At 39.2% G+C, this 22,455-nt stretch overlaps 1 protein-coding gene across 4 annotated transcripts in view; it reads left to right on the top strand.

The window, feature by feature from the left end:
• LOC124790019 (arfGAP with SH3 domain, ANK repeat and PH domain-containing protein) overlaps window positions 1–22,455 on the top strand; it is a 679,824-nt gene that overhangs the window by 573,759 nt on the left and 83,610 nt on the right. For all 4 annotated transcript variants that reach the window (XM_047257590.1, XM_047257597.1, XM_047257583.1 and 1 more), the window contains exons 6-9: window positions 7,345–7,504; window positions 16,016–16,295; window positions 17,181–17,408; window positions 22,128–22,347. In XM_047257590.1, the coding sequence (XP_047113546.1) occupies window positions 7,345–7,504; window positions 16,016–16,295; window positions 17,181–17,408; window positions 22,128–22,347 (888 nt within the window). The remainder of the gene's footprint in view (window positions 1–7,344; window positions 7,505–16,015; window positions 16,296–17,180; window positions 17,409–22,127; window positions 22,348–22,455) is intronic.

The following is a 22,455-nucleotide window of genomic DNA, read 5'->3' on the forward strand; positions in this document are numbered from 1 at the left end:
ATTGAGCCCATTGGCACTACTGCTTATCAGCCGGCAGCAAACGGAATAGTAGGACCCTTTGTTAACGTATCACTGTTAATAATAAAAAAAGTATAATAAGGTATTTAGATGTTGTGTGACGTGGTGGACTCTTTAAAATGGTTAAGGTATGAATTTAAATTACCTTTTTTTATCATTGGTTGGTTAATAAAGATTAATCCTGAGCAAACTTATTGTTCACGAACTAATCTTGAAATACTTTACATTTAAGTTACGAACTGAAATAATCTTTTGATATTTTTGCCTCGGCTAAATATTTCTTCTCGGGCATGAGATCTTTGATTATTATTTGCAACTGCCAACACACGCGCGAGAGAATTATTTCTTACCACTTTTAACAATTTGTTGTAGTCCGAGTTGTGGCTCTGGATCTCGACCAAGAATTGAAAATGAAAATCTTAAAACAACGTCTACTGCTGCTGCGTGAGTTGGCTGTGGAGAAAATATTTGTTATAATTTTAGCGGGAGAATTCTTCGCTTCCGCGAATTTTATGAATTACGATTGCCACATAATGGCGTCTAGGGCTGCAGCGACGGCTGCAATTGTTGCGCTGAAAATTACTCAAAATCTTGGTATTTAAAGGAAGCAGACATGAGATAGGGCTCACCTCTTACAAATAAAAGTGACAATAACGTTAAACTAATGTATTATGAGATTAATGGTACAACTGAGCTTACATTCAACAGCAGCGGAGCAATACGTCCGTCTTCTCATACTGCAGACGAGAGAGAGAGAGAGTCAGCTGATAAAAGAAGACAATCGAACACAGTTGTTCTCCAGATTAAATGTCCATTGTTTGTGTGGTCTATAATCATTATTCTTTGCAATCGACAGTCTCTTCAGTATCTTATATGATAATAATAATAATAATAATAATAATAATAATAATACACACACAACATAATATTTTGTGTCGAGATAAAATCTCTGGTCCACTTTATTTGTTTTTAAATATCACGTTCGAGTTTTTTTGCAATATTTCCACTGGCGACGGCACACCCTGAAGCGCCAACTCAAGGCAGGCCTTTGGTGTCATGCTACACAAAATTGAATGGAGACATTGCCCATCGTGCTCCGTGGTATCCGTACTTCATTTGAGAGCGACCTGAAGGCTACAGCAGCTGAATTAGTGTACGCTGGGCCTAACAGTGGAGTTCGTGCATATGGCATAATGTGGCGTTTATAATATGGTCGATGCATCACAGTTTGTCACCAAATTACGGACGCACGTCCGATAACTCCAGTCAGTGACACCTAGAGAACAAACTGGACAACACCCGTTCGTATTCGAGGACCTCTCTAGCTGCAATCGTGTATTCATACAGAACAACACGGTGCGAAAGCCACTGCTGCTGCCACGTATAGTACTTGGTAGAAGCAACAACACTTCAATGATAGACATAAAGGGTATTTGTCAATGGATACGGTGGTACAGATTCAAACCTGCCTTCTACGATACACAAGATTCAATGAAGACAGTCGGCCCCGCGACTGCTGAAGATACTGTACCAGAAGGTACTGTACCTGAAGATACTGTACCTGAAGATACTGTACCTGAAGATACACATGTCCAGCATGATGCCGACAAGGTATTACAACCAAGGTTGCTGTGATGAAGAAAGTGGCGCAGAGTACAGCTCCCCCGCGACCCGCTGGTACCGCCGAGTTCAGAAATAAGATACCCGGTTTCCAAAAACACAATGACAAAGCGTGCACGACATCAGTCCGGTTCAACCTCAGATACCGTTGACACAGGGGAAGGGGGGGGGGGGGGGGAAATCATGTAGGCTATCACGACGACAAGCAGAGTGGCAGTGTACGGAAATATTCCATGACACTCGTAATTCTATGTCTTATTCTTTGACTCTTGATTTCGTTTAAGTATTCTATGCTCCATGTACTAAAGAACATAACGTCACTTATACGTGCAAATAGTATATGTGGGAATAAATGCAGATAACCGCATGCTCAAATTCATACACACAGGAGACGCTCAGTGACAACAGGCCTCGTGGTTCAGTGTGTGAGGCACTATATAGGTGGCAGGCACTCCAAAAGGGGGGAGGGGTGTACCTTACAAAAGGTCAGTCTTCTCAGAACTGTTAGTATGCTTTATCTACGTACTCTGTAGCGTAATATAACTTGTCAACCTCCAGAACTGCGAAAGTTTGGAAATTTTTCAGTTTTTCTGCATATTTCTTTCCCTTGCGCCCTTCGACAAAAAGCAGTATGATCTTTGTAGAGTGTTAAATTGTCTTCATTTTCCACTGTTAAGTTTATTTTTACACCACATATTCACCAAGGTACGGAGGAAATTTATACGTATTTGCCAAATTAAACAGAGAAAAGGCATCGTGTGGCCATACCTTTACACTTTTAAACGTCAACAATAGACGGGGACACAGCAATTCGCCGTCCGGCGGAAACCGTAGTGTGTCAACTGGCCTGTTACAGTCCTGCAAATTCGAACGCCATGCACGGACAGTAGCTGGTATGACATATGCCGGAACTGTACGTCGACGACATAGTCCGATCTACGTACGTAACGAGTGTAAAATTAAATTGTGATCTTAGCTGAATGGAGGGATTAGTTCTATTTTACTACGGTTCCTAACACTGTTGATATGAGTTCGCATTAACGATAATAACAATGATACAGTGTGCATGATATAGTACATTTATACATGTAGTAGTAATTCCGTGACATGCTTTATTTCGTGGTGGCAGAAACATTTTTTGTCCTTTGGTAAGGTTGGCCTTTTTTACACGGGAAAGACATGCTGGACGGAAATGAACGCTGTGTGCGGAACAGATAGTTTATTGTTTTTTGTGTAGTTTGCTACACTGATCCTGCAATACAACTTCCAAGGCAAGTTTTTCAAGTAGTCAGACACTTACATTACGTTGTATTACCAGTGTAACACACTTATAATATTGGTCATCATAGTTGGGTAACAAATCGTCACGTTTGTGTCATTTTCAGGAAGAATGGCTCCATCTCTAATCAAATATGCGAAGAAAGGGAAGCCAAAAATAGGTTATGTGAGCAAGAGAAGATAATCTTATTCCGTCGTGGAGCACATCAGAAGGTTTTAGGAGAAAAGTGGTCTATATGCAAAGTTTCTAAACGTTTCTACATTTCATGGAGTACTTTAACAGAATATGTAGACCGCAGTGGTTGTGATATTGGCAAAATATATAACCATTTGCCCTTACTAGTAAACTGGAAGTTCATAACTCCATAATAAATGCTCATAACTTCATAATGCAAATGCAGGAAATAGGGTTCGGCCTGATTAACCGAATAGGCACTAACCATTGTAGCACAGTATTAAACCAGTGTGTAAGGGAAAACAGAAGTCAAATAACAAAAGAAATGATGACGTATGCGCTACTTGTAAAGGGAGCTATAGCTGTGGAAAGAATAAAAGTCCTTGGATTCAGTGTTGTTTTTGTCTGCCATGAGTCCATGAAAGTTGTCATTCAATCGGTTCACCTGATGCTACTGTATTTATGTGTAATATTTGTGCAAACGTTAGTGGACAGAGATACTGATGCTGAAATACGTTAAGTGAACTTCAACACGTGAAAAGAAAAACGTCACGGAATTAAGAACATAATCACTAATTTAAGTAGGGGAGCTTTACACAAGAGTGCGCAGTGACGGAATAACCGTAAATATCTGGGTTATTATCGATAGGAAATCAAAATCCTTTTAGGTTTGTATTTATTGACACAAAATCTGCATGTTCAGAAAACTACAGCAACACAGAGGTAATACTTTTATTGAACAGTACGTAAAACATGCCCAAAGAGTACACATTTAGCGAATGTCACAAATGCACACATTATCACCCTCAAATGAAAAGCACTGTTCGTGCCACCATCTCCCATACTTAACGAATTGGATCCAGTCCCCTGTAAACGCCAAAATCTATGTTCTCTACTCACAACATTCAGTCTTTTCCTTAAAGCAGGCGCCTACATACCAAGAGCAACGACAACCTTTGTTTGCTTTTTCTATTTTCAGTTCATTGTCTCGCCTGATTCAGCAGCTCTTCAGTGTAGATGAGCTTCCTGTCCGATTTTCGTCCTTAATTCAGTCATCCAGAAACAAAACCTATCCTTCGGACTCCACAGCGCACTCAAGAGGTAGAAATTTGCAGCTGTGCCCTAAAGAGAGACCGAGCTATGTGGCGCAGTGATTAGCACACTGGACTCGCATTCGCGAGGACAACGGTTCGAACCCGCGTCCGGCCATCCTGATTTAGGTATTCCGTGATTTCCCTAAATCGCTTCAGACAAACGCCGGAATGGTTCATTTGAAAGGGCGCGGTCGGCTTCCTTCAGCATTCTTCCCTAAATGGATGGAAACGATGACTTCGCTGTTTGGTCACCTCCACGACCCAACAGAGTACCAGAACTACACCAAGAAAGCTGAAAAGTGATTCATACCTGTTTCACTTCGGAAACACAGGAATTCTTCACACAACTTCTACGAGGCGTTTCTGATACCACTCCGAACCGAACTACGTTATTGGCCAGCTGATCAGTTTAGTCAGATGTCCGGAACGCAATCTGCACTCTCTTTGAGACTACGTACTCTTTGGTACATTACCCTTTATAGTATCACAGAATTAGGTATGCTATAACGAAATTAGGTATCATGCCCGCTTTGTTTATTACATTTTATAAGTTAGACAGTTTTTCTGTCCTTAAATGTTCTTTATCAGTGATTAGTAGAGCAATGAATACGAAAGTAAAGTTCTGTGTACTGACTTGGTAGAAAATCCCAAGAAATTTTGGTCTTATGTCAAAGCCCTAGATGGATCAAAACAAAATGTCCAGACACTCTGTGACCAAAATGGTACTGAAACAGAGGATGACAGACTAAAGGTCGAAATACTAAATGTGTTTTTCCAAAGCAGTTTCACAGAGGAAAACTGCACGGTAGTTCCCTCTCTAGATTGTCGCACAGATGACAAAATGGTAGATATCGAAATAGACGAAAGAGGAATTGAGAAACAATTAAAATCGCTCAAAAGAGGAAAGGCCGTTGGACCTGATGGGATACCAGTTCGATTTTACACAGAGTACGCGAAGGAACTTCCCCCCCCCCCCCCCCCCCCACCCACCCTTCGTGCAGCGGTGTACCGTAGGTCTCTAGAAGAGCTTAACGTTCCAAAGGATTGGAAAAGGGCACAGGTCATCCCCGTTTTCGAGAAGGGACGTCGAACAGATGTGCAGAACTATAGACTTATATCTCTAACGTCGATCAGTTGTAGAATTTTTGAACACGTATTATGTTCGAGTATAATGACTTTTCTGGAGACTAGAAATCTACTCTGTAGGAATCAGCATGAGTTTCCAAAAAGACGATCGTGTGGAACCCAGCTCGCGCTATTCGTCCACGAGACTCGGAGGGCCATAGACACGGGTTCCCAGGTAGATGCCGTGTTTCTTGACTTCCGCAAGGCATTCAATACAGTTCCCCACAGTCGTTTAATGAACAAAGTAAGAGCATATGGACTATCAGACCAATTGTGTGGTTGGATTGAAGAGTTCCTAGATAACAGAACGCAGCATGTCATTCTCAATGGAGAGAAGTCTTCCGAAGAGTGATTTCAGGTGTGCCGCAGGGGAGCGTCGTAGGACCGTTGCTATTCACAATATACATAAATGACCTTGCGGATAACATCGGAAGTTCACTGAGGCTTTTTGCGAATGATGCTGTGGTATATCGGGAGGTTGTAATAATGGAAAATTGTACGGAAATGCAGGAGGATATGCAACGAATTGACGCATGGTGCAGGGAATGGCAACTGAATCTCAATGTAGACAAGTGTAATGTGCTGCGAATACATAGAAAGAAAGATCCTCTATCATTTAGCTACAATATAGCAGGTCAGTAACTGGAAGCAGTTAATTCCATAAATTATCTGGGAGTAGACATTAGGAGTGATTTAAAATGGAATGACCATATAAAATTAATCGTCGGTAAAGTAGATGCCAGACTGAGATGTATTGGAAGAATCTTAAGGAAATGCAGTCCGAAAACAAAGGAAGTAGGTTACAGTACACTTGTTCGCCCACTGCTTGAATATTGCTCACCAGTGTGGGATCCGTACCAGATAGGGTTGATAGAATAGATAGAGAAGATCCAACGGAGAGCAGCGCGCTTCGTTACAGGATCATTTAGTAATCACGAAAGCGTTACGGAGATGACAGATAAACTCCAGTGGAAGACTCTGCAGGAGAGACGCTCAGTAGCTTGGTACGGGCTTTTGTTAAAGTTTCGAGAGTCAAGCAGTATATTGCTCCCTCCTACGTATATCTCGCGAAGAGACCATGAGGATAAAATCAGAGAGATTAGAGCCCACACAGAGGCATACCGACAACCTTCTTTCCACGAACAATACGAGACTGGAATAGCAGGGAGGACCGATAGAGGTACTCAAAAGTACCCTCCGCCACACACCGTCAGGTGGCTTGCGGAGTATGGATGTAGATGTAGTTGAATTGATCTCTTTAATGTGAAATATAACATTTCTAGACTGAATATTTGTTTTGATTTTTCGTTTACAATCCTTCAAAATGGTTCAAATGGCTCTGAGCACTCTGGGACTTGACATTGTGGTCATCAGTCCCCTAGAACTTAGAACTACTTGAACCTAACTAACCTAAGGACATGACACACATCCATGCCCGAGGCAGGATTCGAACCTGCGACCGTAGCGGTCGCGCGGTTCCAGGCTGAAGCGCCTAGAACCGCTCGGCCACCACGGCCGGCTACAATCCTTAATATCACAATGTCATGTAGGCTTAGCTTAAAATACAGTACTTTTTCTCGTTGTGTAGTGCAATCATTATGTAGCGGACAAGCAGCAAACGGTCTTTTTTTTTCTTTTTCTTTTGTTTAAGTAATGCAAAGTCGACAATCATAGTCATAGAGAGGCCCCACAACAAATTTCAAAAACATTTATGCATTGGGACGTTCAGAAACGAGTATCTTGTAAAGAGTATGTGTCTCGACAATAGCGAACCCATGCGACACAAAATTCATTCGTCACTTCTACAGCACTAGTGTTAAAGGGCGCAAACATTCCGCGCTATTGGAATCCGTAGCGTTCTTCTGATCTGCGATTAAATAAAATGAATGTGCAGAACAAAAGAAGAGACGTTATGCTTACGACAGTGCTGCGACAAGTCAGTAGCTTCGCAGGCAGAGCGGCGGTGGCGGCTGCAGCGTTAGCGCGTGTTAGCGAGCGGCGGTTAACGGCGGCCGGGCGGCCCGTGTGTTGCAGCTACTTCCAGGACGGGCTGAAGACGATCGAGCACTTCGGCAGCTACGTGGCCGACCTGTCGGTGAAGCTGCACAAGATCCGCCAGAAGCAGGACGAGGAGCGCCGCAGGCTGTCCGAGCTGCGGTCGCTGCTCCGGAGCGCGCCCGGCATCGACAAGGAGGTAGGCGCGCCGGAGCACCACCTCGACTGCCATCCACACAGAGTTTCCACTCCACTTCCCATTTTTAACCTCGTCGACATTCAGCACAAACGGCTAGTGGACTCCCTCACTGTGGTGACAGAGCGAACTGTACCGTAGCCCGAGGCCTAAGTTATGCCCGGCGGGAATAATTCGGTTGCGAGTGTAGCTGCCGAGGCGAAATATAGATTGTGGTAACGGGCTCATCAGTAGCGCAGCCTGATGTCTACGGCTGTGCACTTTGTGTAGTCTACACCCGCTTAATGCCCTCTCCTTCACTCGCGTAGACTCTACAGTCTGAACAGATCTTTTTCGTTTTTCTTTAATCGAATTTTTATGTTGCTCACAAATTGCAAGACCTTCTAAAGTTTTCGCACTGATTAAGGTCATAGAAGCGTTGTATTTCCAATTACCATGAAGCTATTCTGCTAGCTGGAGTCCAACCTTTTTCTTCATCGTTCCTTATTGTGATATTTTCCTAGAAATTTATATCCCCTAACACATATTTCTTTATAGCTAACCGAGAGGTGAAAGGCTAATTTTCATAGATTTAGCTCTAAAAATGCTTTCTTAATGAAATAACTTCATAAAACTTTTCACCCTGTATATCAATCTCTTAGGGAATTTAATTTCCGAAAACATTGAAACACATATTTTTTTTATTTCCGACTGAGAAGTCAAATACCAGTTTTCATTGCTGTGGCTTTGAAATACATTAAGAGTTCTTTAATAACGATTTTTTTAAAAAAAGTTCACGCATTATTTTACCCACTTAGGGGTTCAATTTACAAAAATCCAGAAACACATATTCTTTTTTATATCTCACTGAGGAGCCAAACATCAGTTTTTATAGTTCTAACTTCAAAATTGTCTTAATAGCGACATATCTTCAAAAACCTTTGATCTCCTATTTCACCCCCATAAGAGTGGATTTTCAAACAGCTTCTTCTTAAACGATGCCTGCAGTATAACATCCACACAATCTCCAAATTTCAAGTTTCTATCCTTGGTGCTTACGGCTCGGCAGTGATGAGTCAGTGAATCAGTCTGGCCCTATTTCTCTCGTTGAGGGGTTGAATTGCCAAAAACAGCGAAACGCGCATTTTTTTCATTTCTAACTCAGAAGTCAAATACCAGTTTTCAAAGATTTAACTTGAAAAATGCTTTCACAATGAAATATATTAATAAAATATTTCACCCCTAAAGAGAAATGCGTAATTTTTATTTTAACAGAGAAGCGAAATACAAATTTCCACATATTTACCTTGAAAAATGCTGGCACAATGAAATATTTTCATAACAAGTTTCATCCCTTATTTCACTCCCATAGGAGTTGAATTTCCGAAAACAGTGAAACGTGTATTTTTTTTATTTTTAACCGATAAATGAAATGGAATTTTCGTATATTGAGTTTTAAAATTTCTTTCACAATTATATATTTTCGTTAGAGATATCATTCCCTATTTCGCACACACAAGGGTTGAATTTCGAAGAACAGCAAAACATGTTCTTTTTTATTTGTAACCAATTTCATTGATACAGCTTTAAAGATACTGCAGTAGTTCTTTAATAATGATGTATTTAAAAAAAAAAAAAAAAAAAAAAAAACTTTCAACCACTGTTTCACCCCCATAGGAGTTAAATTTCCAAAAAATGCTGAAAAACACATTTCATTATTTCTGATAGAGAAACCAAATACAAATTTTTGTAGTTCTAGCTTCAAAATTGCCTTGATAGCAACATATTTTCAAAAAACCTTTCATGTTCTTTCTCCCCATTAGGAGTGGAATTTTGAAAAATCCCTTCTTAAACAACATCTACAGTATAAGATCAACACCATCTCCACATTTCAAGCTTCTATCCTTCGCAATTTGGACTGGGCAATATGAATCAGTCAGTCAGGACCTTATGTAGATTTTGCAAAAACTGAAACTGCAAGGTAAGTCCAGAAACCTAAGTTAGACAGTGGACAAGGCTCCAATGAGTATTTTGATACACGTTATGAACAACAAGTATTATAAAAAAACTATGAAACAATAACTTTTACCACATAATGGTCCTGAATTTTCCTTTTGTGTAGTGTCCCTTTACGATTTATTTTTAAAGCACGGTAATCGTCTGATTGTAGAGGATGCCTCCTTCCATAACATTATTCCCCCCTCTTCTCCACTGGAAAAAAATTCCTTGCATTAGAACTATCGTTACATTAATTTGAGAAATGTTGGCATTGTGCTGGATTATCTTGGGAAAATTAGACCCCATAATGTATTCAAAATACCAATTTTATCAGAAACTTGTAGGTGTTGTCGTAGGTGTTAAATTGTCACAGCAGTATTGTCATGTGTGTATACTGTCATATGTTGCAAGTTAATGCATATGTGTTCGCATCCACCATTTTGATAAATGATAATGTGTGGCATGGGAAACTTTAATTGAAAATAAAACATAAATTATTGTAAAATGTTCTGTGCATAAAGCACTGGGTGAGAATGTTGGCTTTATAGTTTGTTATATGAAATTTAATCCTCGACATGAACAACAAATCACTTCTAACATGTCTGAAGTGAAAGACAAGTGAAGCTGGAGTTCAAAATAGACTGTTTAGACATAAATTCATAACTACCTGTTGGTAAAAACAGTTGCAGTCACCAAAAAACAACTTGCAAGTGAGTAGGTGCATTTGAATATTACACTGTGATGCAACAACCAGCATTTCAGATCGACTGATAGTGCTACTTGTACAGTTGAAAGTTTGTCAAATGTAAGTGTTTAAGCTCTGAAACTAAATATAAATTAACTATCACCAATGTAATGGTAAGTTTTCTTATGGAACCAGTAATTAATGATCTTAAAGAAGAACAGCTTACTTCAGCAGTTATTGTTTCTTCCAGATTCACAGATCTGAAGCTGATTCCTTCAGTTACTTTTTATCTGTAGCACTTCTGAAGAGAGTGCTCTGCAAACTGCACTTCGAAACTTATAATACTTGCGTTGACACCTTCAATGTGTTGCACCCCAATAGCATTATTGATCTCTTACTTTGTCAAAATAAATTTTTAGTTGTCTTTGATTGATAATTCATTTATGTCCTGACTGTTACTCCTTGTTTTGGATTTTTTGTGTAATGTTCTCAAAATTACCTCATTTTCTTAAATGAAATACAGAAAAATACATTGCCCAAGTATCAAAATCTCTTATGATGCACATGGAAGTCTTCAAAAACTCTCTCAAAGTAGCTTACATGCACAACCAAGACCATTATGCATGGCTCCATAAGGGATAACTAGAGCTCAGTTTTAAAGCTAGACTTTCATTTCACCTTCTATCAAAATTAGCAATAAAATATGGTTTTTCTGAGAACACATCTATAAATGTTAACAACCTCTTGAATATGCTACCTGAAAGAAGGGAAGGCATTTTGATTGGGTTGTCAGTCTACAGCAGGGATGTCCAAGAATTCGGCACATGAACAGTGCCCTTGCTCATGTGCTGTAGCTCTCTCACATGTGCCATAGCTCTCTCACCTGCATGAACACTTCCTCCACACCACATCATGTTGTCTGGATTGTGAGGAGGGGCAATAGGGTGGAAACTACACAAGTGCTGCGTTTAAGTGGCAATACAGTTGCTCTGGATACAACTTGATTTCATATTTCTCAACAACATAGATCACAAATGAAACAAATTTTCAGTATTATTCATTTGTTTTTGGCACACTGAATACATAATATAATTTTTATGTGATGTGGACTGTCAGCATAGGGACAGGCGCAGACAGTTTCACAGATTTTTGCCTTTGAGTTGTCACGTAATTACAACTTCTTTAGTTTCATAATTGGAAATAAGCTTTCACACACACTTGTTGATCGAAATATTGTAGCACTTTTGCTACCTCATTATGGAGACATGGAAACTCTATCCAAGGAAATTAATATGGGTGTCATGGACAGTTTTAACATTCAAGGAATTTGTCTTTAAAATGGGAATTACCTCGCTGATCAATCACTTCCATCTGTGCAAGCACATGGCACTTTTAATTGAAATGGCAAATGGACTAGAAAACAGATGTAAGATCGGCAGTGTCCTCAAAACATTTAAAAACTATATGTTTAAGTCTTTCAAGACCACAATTAATTCTTCAACCCTCACATTTTCTTTAATGCCTGTGAAGTTAGGGGAAAGAAATATTTTATTTTTCAGAATTTGTCCTTTCCGGAATGCAGTACTCTTTTTAAATGTGTCCCTTTCAAATCAGAAATAAGTCTTTTCTCACCTTGCAGTAACTTACTCTGGGCAGTGCACAATCACGTCCACTTAAAATGCAAGGTGTGCAATCCCTTCTAGAAGTTCTAATTTTTGATCTTGCTCTCCTTTCTTCTTCATATATTCAACAACACTGGGTTTTAAATTGAAACATTGTTCCAGGCATGCCCCTTGATTTAGCCAACTTGCTTTTCAGAAATACATACAGGCCCCATAATCTTCATTCAGTTCCATTGAAAACTGTCACAATTGACAGCAGAGTAACGAGTGCAACTTCAGAAAATTTACTGTATGTACCATCAGTTTCATCTTATTCTCCATGCCTTGGCTTTCGACAAATTCTTTCTGCATGGTGTTGTAATGTTTTTCTATAGCAAATTTGAAGTACCCATCGATTATGTGAAACAATATCATATAATAGGTATTGAGACTTCTTATTCTTCTCTGCTGTCAGTCTTATTCATTTTTAAAGCTGTGTGATGATAGATTGCTAGACTGTCATGATTTTTGCTAACAGCCACTGGATCAGTGGATTTCTTTTTTACGATGAACAGATAGCGAAGGGTAAATGGCACTTTCGCCACATTTCTGTCAAACTGAAGAAACTTGTGCTGTGGTTTTGAAGCTTCAGGTTTCCTCCTAACCCCCCCTCCAAACACTCTGTTAGGAGCACAGAATGTTCATACAACCATGTGAAACTCTCAAAAAAGTCCTTCTTTTGATGTTCAACTTGTACATCATATTGTCGGTTATGTCATCAGTATGTTGACCCTTCACATGAATTTCTGCATTTTGTCATTTTGTGGCAACTTTGTATTGATAACACCAAGTCCCGTCACCCTTGATCATTTTTTCCAGGAAAGAATTGTCTATATTTTGCATTTCACTGAAGTCATGGCAGGTGTCCATGTGTCGTCATTTTTGTTTAGGGTCAAGGTGTGCAGGACAGATTTTGCACACACATTCCGGAGAATGTCTTGAACACATGGTTTAGAGATGTTGCTTCATTGTGATTTGTGACACAGCAATGTTGGCACACTATGGTCACATATCCACTGCTTAACACTTCTTGTTGCCTACTTACCGGATGAACACAAATATGTTGTTTCCATAGTCAAGCTGCCACCATAGTTACTGTGCTGATGTCACTTCTATGCCAGGAATAAAGCCAGTCCATTGAACTTTTTGAACTGATGAAGTATATAGGAACAACAATAAATTGGACAAAAGTAACTTTTTGTAAATGGCATGAACTTTAGCTCCTGTCTGTCAGTGTGCACAACTGTAATTTCAGCTAGGCTTCTTATTTTGGATCAGAAGAGGTACCCACTTAAAACAGTGAGCATTCATCCCATCCCCTAATCACAAAATTGGGACATACAACTAGACTGTGGAATTTCACCCTTTGAGTAATTTATAATCATACACTTTGACAAATGACTCTGTGCTTCTTTTTGTGTTTATGATGTTTTACTGGGCCTCGATATATCTGTTGCTATTAATACACCACAGCATTATTTTGAAGTAGCATTTGTTACGTTCAGTTTACAACTATAAATAATACATCAAATGAAAGAGCAGTTCAAACAGTTTTTCTTACAAATGTTCAATTTTGAGCACCTTTCATCACACATCAATTTGACTGCTGAGTTTTTCCCAAACGTTGATCGGTGTGTCCAGAGTAAGTGTTGCAACAATGCTGTTTTTAAAGTGAGGTATACCAATTAGTAGTGGTGGCACATACACATGATTGTTTATAAACTGCCAATGGTAAAAATCTTATGGCTTCAAATCTTGTGTGAACATGGAGGTTCCTGCAAAATGCACTCTGTCACCTGACCACTTCTGCCTAATTCAGTGGTACGCCATTTAACCAACCGCATACTGAGTTATGCCAGCAAGGTGGTGCTTGCTGACAAATAAAGTACTGTGGTTTAGCTTCTTTCAGTTGAGGAAAGAGCCATAGTTCTAGCGCATCAAGATAAGAAACACCAGTTACTGTTGCTTCGTCAAAAAAGAAAGGCCAATAAACTTTCTGCCGGGATATGCCACAAAAACCACTGAATTTGTGAGGTTTAATTGCAACTGTACCATTCCATGGGGATTTTTGACTCCTCAGATGTGTATATCATGTGTGTTCACATTTCTACTTAGGTGAAAAGAGAGTTCATCACTGAAGATGACAAATCAGGAAAATCTTTATCAACATACAGCAACCTTTCTTACAAAATTGGCACATAAATTGTAGTCTATAGGCCTTAGGAATTGTAACAACTGCATACAATAAGGACATAGTTGTAAGTGTTGCCTTACAAGTCTTCACCCAGGTGTCTCTGGAATTGCTAATTCACGACTAGCCTCCCGAACTGATTTCTTGAACCTACCCGTGAAAGACTGTCACTCACTCAGCGTGTTCTTTAGTAATTATCAGTTGTTCCATTCTCTTCCCTTTGTGCACAAACAAAACCTTCACAGGTATACAAACAAAACCTTTTGAGTTGCTCTTTCATTTGATTTATTATTTGTACCTGTAAGTTGAATGTAATAAATACTACAAAGCCTTAAAAGCCACATATTCATTTTGAATCACCCTTTATTTTTGTTCTGCTCAGAGAATACATTTCAAACACCTGAAAGTAGATATGCTGTATTTGATAGATAATTCACTGAATAGATTCTGATGGATAGTGCTTCAATTATGCGATTAGGTTTTCTATTTAGTGTTTAATGGTGCATTGTTATTAATCACAGGTAAGATGTGTAATGTGTAAGAACTGCAGTTTGTTCTATGTTGTGACAATCCCGGAGATAACAGCAGCATTATTATTTTTTTTCTTTTTTATGATAGGCTGTGGAAAAATGTTGCATTAAGTGACAAATACAATTTGTCAATTTCACTGAGATTGTTAGTTTGTCAAGGGAAGGATAGGTGGGAACAAGGGAAAAATGTTAGTGAACTATAGTATTTCACATGCAGTGGAGGTGCAAGATTGTCAGAGTTCTCTCCAAACAATTGATCATCTGAGATTTAAGATACAGGCAGTTATCCAATGAAGAAACCATTGTTACTTCAACAAACTTTCTTACTGTAGTTGATGTGAAAGTAAAAGCAATAATTTTAACTTTCATTTTCAGTAGATTAAAGTAGAGCTGAGTGGTTATGTTGAGACAAATGAAAATTTGTGGTAGACTGAGAGTCGAACACAGATTTCTTTCCTTTCATAACCATTCATGTTAACTGTTACACTACCTGAGCACTCCAACAGGCCTGACTCAGATTTTTATTGTTTCCACATAAAAATTAGGAAGAATCTCTTGTGGTGCACAGGAATAGCACCATTGGGGAATTTGGATAAGTGCTGGAGTTTCTTGCTATAGGACAAATGCTCACAATAAGCTGGAGATACAGGTTCAAATTCCCATCTGGCATAAATATATGTTTGTCATTTTGGGTTCAGGTTTTCAGAAATGATTTCTCTGATACCATTTCATTTATGTGAGTTTAATGCACTTGGTGATGTATGGCTCTTAAGTGTAGGGGCAAACATCACCAGTTTTATGTCTACATCTTTGCTCTATAAACGTCTGTGAAGTGCATGGCAGAGGGTACATCCGACTTTAAAGTTATTAGGGTTTTTTCTTGTTCCATTCAGGTATGGAGCACGGGTAAAATGATTGTTTGAAGGCCTCTGTGCTTTCTGTAATTATTCTAACATTATCCTCATGATCCCTATGGGATTATGTTTGTGGGTGAACTAGCAGGGATCATATAAGTTAGGATTTTGTACAAGCTTTAAGCTGCTGCTAGATGTTAGATTGGTTCATAAATCACTAGTGAATTACAGTCATACTTTTCTGCTCTACACACTTGCTAGTGGTGAAAAATTTCTTAATGTGAATTATAATTATTTAATTTTAGATATCTGTTGTGATTCTGAAAGTGCTTATAGGACTCTGACAGTAAATTCTGAAGTGGATTAGAAAAATTTCCTTTTATCCCATAGTGACACAGAGCATACCAACTACTGTTGCAAGATTTTTTGAGAATACGTTCAGCAATGGCTTTCTAAAATGCATTATGATATTTTAAAAAGTATTTATAAATCCATTAACATAAATCCTGGTTTCATTGATTCATTGTGTAATTTTCAATAGTTACTGAATTACAGATATTTTATGTATTTGTAAAATCTGTGATGAATTTAGTTTATGCACTTGGATACATTTCAGTCCAGCGTGTCGTCAGTGAGTGCAGACAAGGGTGGTGGCTATTCGTTGCACCAGATGCAAGGTGACAAGCAGCATGGGGTGACCCGGACGGGCCACCTGTTAAAGAAGTCGGAGGGAAAGATGCGTCGTGTGTGGCAGAAGAGGAGGTGCCGTGTGACCGCTGAGGGATTTCTCGAGATCTGCCATGCAGACGAAACTAAGCCACCCACCAGGGTGAATCTTCTGACCTGCCAGATGAAGCTGGTGCCCGATGACAGGCGCTGCTTTGACCTCATCTCTTGTAAGATGGCCACAAAATTCTCGTGATTGTCTTTTGTCTGAGCTCAATGATTGTTACATTGAAAATACATGATGCATTAGGTTTCTTCTTACTGTCTCCCTAAGGGAGGCTACATAAGAGCAGTTTTATGTAAGAAATGTGTAGAAATGATTCATAAAACTTTCTAGGGAGACTGCAGTGTAATGGACTTGCCTTTGTGAAGCTGTAAGAAAAGAAAATTGGACCTTTCTGAATTTTCAGATAATATACATTTCTGCTAATTAATATCATAGCTCAACAAGTAAGACATTCTATGCTGTGATGTGATCCATGTGGTAAAATGTATAAAGTTCATTTGTACCTTTCATACAGTGTCAAAATTCTTACATGGATTTGCCTGTTCATTTTGGGATCAAAGATATATACGACATATATTCACCAAGTGGATGATTACTTAAGGCAGCAGCAATGCTGCAGGTGATTTTGCACTGCTGTCACTAGTTTGAACTATTTGAATGGCATCATTATTCAAGGTTCCCTGAATTCTTCTGCTACTTATCTAAAACTTCAGTTAAAATCCTTTGGGAGAGTCTGCAAACTGAGATGACTCACATAAATCTAATCAATCTTTAGAGCCATCATTTCAGAGGTTTTGCTCACTAGAGTTATGTTTAAGCTACATTTCTTTGTTTGTATTTGAACAGAAATAGAAAAGAGGCTGAAGCTACTAGTTTTTTCCCCCTCTGTGTTTACTGATTCTTACGTAATGATCACCCTGCAAGATGGATGTAATTATTCAGTAGACTCTTAACACTGTTTTATTGTCTTTTTTATGTATTTTGTGATAAAATACTCTGCTCTCCGCAGGTGCACAAAATGTTTTAGAGGTATAAATAAATTTTTCAGACAACAGAACATACCATTTCCAAGCAGAAGATGAGGCAGATCAGCGAGCATGGATGTCTGTGCTGGTGAACTGTAAAGAAGGAGCACTCATGCGTGCATTTGATGACAGCGGCCGTGGAGGCAGTGAGCGGCTGAACCCAGGCCTGGTGGAGCTGCAACAGGCCATCATCAGATTTGTGCAGAGGCTACCCGGCAATGAGCGCTGTTGTGACTGCAGCTCTCAGAACGGTAGTCCTATCACATTACCCTGATTATTTTGTGTTGTCTACACACACACACACACACACACACACACACACACACACACACACACACACTCTTCCCCTCCCCCCCCCCCCCCCTCTCTCTCTCTCTCTCTCTCTCTCTCTCTCTCTCTCTCTCTCTCTCTGCCATTTTTGGCAATGTATGCTTCCCAAGTTCTTATACAATGTCTCATATTTTACGATGAGACTGACTTTTTCCTGGCCATTGCTGGATGATGCAAACCAGGGTTTTAGTGTGTAATGAGACATCCTCAGAGTATTGCTGAGTGGTAAATTTTTCTTTATTTGCTAAATAATAAGTCCAGGACAAAAGTAAATAACAGCAGTTCCTGACTCCTGCATAACAACATGTGGTCCTCAGGATGTTTTTCCTCATTTATGACTCGCCTTGCATATCATGCGATCTAGAATGAAATGCAGATGAAGGGGAATGGAGGTGCTTCATTTCAGTTCATCAACTGATATACTAATTGTGCATCTCAGGCTTCTTTGTTGTTATACTGATACTGATATGAAACATAAAAGCATAGAGAAAAATCTTGTCTTACTGTAAAATTCTTTCCAACCTGAAGTCTGTTATCCATGTATCTGCCCTCAGTAGCTGAGGTTACTAATGTAAGCTGGTGTACTGATGCTCAGCTCGGTAGTACATGATTCAAATCCTAATGATGAAAACATACTCATCATTAGTATTAGGCTGGCAAGGGTGGACAGGGTCTCAGCATACATTCCATGATTACCAGATGCTATACACACATGCTAAGTCAAGTCTTCAGGAAGGTCTCCACTGTCTCCCATTGAATGAGAGCATGTGACACTGTGGATTGTGCTCTGTATCTCAGATGGACATGATAAGCTGTGTGGCATCATTTATGCTGTTTGAGAACAGCAGCTTTGTGTTGGCAAGTGGTTCATCTACCTTCCCTTAAATCTCAAATATTCTAGACTAATCAACTTCAAATTTTTACATGATTCTCTAATAAACATTTGGTCAACCATAGGCTATAAATTTTTTAATGTTTATTTTATATAAATATATACATAATACAGGATGTCCCAAAATAATGTACATACTCTTTAAAACTGAACATCTCTTTAATGAAAGGGGTTAGAAATACAATTTTAGTGGTGTTAGGTGCCTCATGGTCCAACTTAAGGTGGTAAATGTTCAAACTGGTGTCCGTCAATTGGAATACACCATTAGCAATGACTTCCAACTGAGCAACATGTAAATTTTATTGTTTCCAATGGAATAGCATCACAAGCTTGCTCAATTTGCTCTCTTAGCTCGTCCAGTGTGTGTGGTCTCACAGTGTAAACTGTGTTTTTGAGAGTACCCCATAGAAAGAAGTCTAGTGAAGTTAAACCTGGAGATTGAGTGGGGTACTCCACACTCCCTCTTTGTGCTATCCATCTGGCAGGGAATGTACAATTGTGAAATGCCCTCATATCCAGGTGAAAGTGAGATTCACCCCATTCTGTTGAAGGTAATAATCTTCATTTCCAAACATAATGCTAAGACCAGGAGTTACCATTTCCAACATTTCTGAGTACGAGTCACCCTTGACAGTGTTGTCAAAGACATACAGCCTGATTAATCCTCCAGAAGACAGACCACACCAGACTGTTACTCCTGGTAGATTAACATGTCTTTGCTCAGTTATGTATGGATTCTCCCTTGCCCAGTACATGCAATTATGGTGGTTAATTGTTCCACCAAGTTTAAACGTCACTTCATCGGACCAAAGAATTTGATCTTGGAAACATTGCTCTTCTTCACATCTGTTAATGAACCAATCACAAAATTCGCTTTGCCTATGAGGATCATCCTCGTTAAGAGCACGGAGAAGCCTTGGAATATAAGGCTTAAAGTTCTGAGACCGCAAAATTCTATGAACACTACTTGTGCAGATCTCTGTCTCATGAGAGCACTGCCTCACAGATTTCTTTGGGGATCATGTGTATGCCTGGATTATTGCATCAACACTCTCATTGTCTGTTCAACTTCTCTTTCGTCCGCAATGTCCCTTCTTCATATTGTGCACCATTCCTTTGACTTCAGACTTATCTCTGATTCTTGTAATTGTTACTCTTGTTGGTGGTGGTGTTCGAAATTCAGCTCTCCAACATTGGCATACCACACTCACATTCTCTGTTTTCCAGTAACACTTTAGCATCCATTTCCGTTGTTCAAGCGATAACGCCATGTTTGCTGACAATCCTAAAACAAAAGAAAGCATTGTTATGTTTTTCACCGCCTTCTAAATTACTACCCATAAAAATTGTATTTCTGTCTCCTTTAATTAAAGAGAGAGTCTGTTTCAAAGAGTGAATACATTATTTTGGGATACCCTGTATATATAACAGGAAAAAGTTGTTATCAAAACACTCAAATTTACATGATACTCTAATAAATGTTTGGAGATATATAGGCTACATATTTTTAACACACACACACACACACACACACACACACACACACACACGGCCATGACAGGATTAATTATTGATACTCGTTACTGAAAGTAGTTTCCTGAGCTGATGGAGGTGGGGAGTAGGTAGATAAGGCTGCAAGGTGGGAAAAGCGGGAAAGAGGCAGGTCTTTGGACAAATGACTCCATGGCCACACAAGAAGATGAAAAGAGTACAGAGGGTACAGCAACAGAAATGTAGGAAGAGGGAGAGCGAAGGGGAGGGATAACTGAAGGGGGAAAGGAAAGGAGAAAGGTGGAGTGGAGAGAGAGAGAAAAGAGGGAGAGGGGGCGTGAGAGAGAGAGAGAGAGAGAGAGAGAGAGAGAGAGAGAGAGAGAGAGAGAGAGATGCTCTAATAAACATTTGGATGGATATTGGATGTATATACAGGGTGTACATAAAGTCCGGGAATACTTTCAATTATTTATTGCACAAGAACTAAACATTATGTAGATGTCACATTTTGAAGAGAAGCACTGAAAGTTTTTTTTACAAACATTCAATCTGCGGACCATGAATGACCCAGCAGAAGTCAATACGGTAATCGAATTCTTGCCATACCCGTCCCACTATGGCATTGTCAACTGTGGCAGTCACTTCCTGTATTCTCTCCTGGAGCTCTGCTACATCACGTGTCAGAGGCAGTACATACACTAGATCTGTAATGTGTCCCCGCAGAAAAAAGTCACACAGAGCGAGATCTGGTGGTTGGGGAGGTCATTTCATGAAACAACTGTACAATATTTGGTTCTTGTGCAATAAATAATTGAAGGTGTTCCCGGACTTTATGTATACCCTGTATTTTTAAACAATAATGAACAGGTTTTCTCTTAAAACTGACTGTGGGAAAAATGTGGTGTGTTGTGCTGTGAAAATGTGCAATTTTCTTTTTTGCAGTTAGTTTTAACTATGGTTTCAGGGCATTTAAAGTATTGGACAAATTATTGCTCCACTATGTATTATTACTCCTTATACAGGGTGATTCAGCTGCCCCTACCTCTGGGTCTCATGCAACTCACTACACTTCCAAGTACAGCATGCAAGATTTTCAGATTCTCTTGCTCCCTTTGTGCAATGTATTAGACCTGCAGAAAAAATTAACAGAATCTTTTTGTAGGAAATTTAATTCATTTAAATTTTGTACTGAGACGTGTTTTCACTAGAGGCTGTGGTTTTCAAAATATTCAAGAGAAACATACGAAAGAGACCATCAAACAAAGTTTTCTTGAATAGCTTGAAAAACTGTGGCCTCTGGCATATCCCAGTATAAAATTTAACTACATTAAATTGCCAACAAAAAGATCCTGTTCATTTTTTCTGTAGGACCAATAGTTTGTGTGTAGCACCTTGCACGTGGTATCTGAAGGTGTTGTAGACTGCATACAACCCAGTGGTAGGGCAGCTGAATCATCCTGTATATAATTTTAAACAAAATTTTTGTACACAACAACATATTGTTTTGTTTTCTTCCTCACAGTAGGATTTAACAGAAAACAGGAAGGTTATATTTATGGCTTATTGACTTACGACTGGAATACTGCTGCAGCACTGAATCATCTAAAACTTTGCAATCCAGTTTAAAACTACGTGAGATACTGTCACTGAAGCTACTATCCTCACAGATGCAGCAGCTGGAGAGGTCTCTTTAATACATCATACCCCAATTATTCCAACTGACTTACCCATTCATTTTAAGCAACTTCAGTTCCCAACCATTTGCAATACCAATAAACGATTCTCATGGGCAGAGAGAAGGGTGAAGAGGGGGTGGGCAGAGAGGAGAAGGAAATGGGCATGGGGAGGGGGAGGAGGAGATGGAGAGAGATGGGGAGGGGGCAGAGCTGGACAAAGAGAGATAGATGAGGAGGAGAGGGACAGAAAGAAGGAGGAGGAGAAGTAGTTTAGGACATACATGCAATTATTTATTGCGAAGCATTGTTGGGTTTGCTGTTCATCAGTAAAAACACAAATTTATGACTGTACAACACCACACACACATACACACACATATTTTAAAAAAGTAGTTTACTAACAAACAATTGAGGCACTCATTCCGGAATTGTAGAGAATCTGCCAAAAGCAATGTTTTCAAATGTATGAAATTAATCGATGAAGTTGTATGAAGTCTGCAAGCTCTCTCACTATGTTTAATGTAACATCTGTTGAATTAAAACAGATTAGATTCTATTAATTTGTTGTTGGTATTTTTCAGATGCTACATGGTTGTCAACAAATTTTGGCATCATAGTTTGTATAGAATGTTCTGGAATACACCGAGACCTCGGTGTTCATATTTCTCGGATACAGTCATTAACATTAGATAATGTAGGAACATCACAATTACTTTTAGCTAGGAACATGACAAACAATAGGTTTAATGAAGTAATGGAAGCCAGGCTCAGGTCTTCAAAATTGAACCCCAACAGTACAATGTAAGTATAATTGTGTTCATCTTGACCACATATTATAATAATTCTGCAGTTCTGTTCATTCTTAACTTAAATTTACATCTGCTCATTGTAGTAGTGAAAGCAAATTGT

Source organism: Schistocerca piceifrons, chromosome 1, assembly GCF_021461385.2.
Source record: "Schistocerca piceifrons isolate TAMUIC-IGC-003096 chromosome 1, iqSchPice1.1, whole genome shotgun sequence".
Classification (NCBI taxonomy): domain Eukaryota; kingdom Metazoa; phylum Arthropoda; class Insecta; order Orthoptera; family Acrididae; genus Schistocerca; species Schistocerca piceifrons.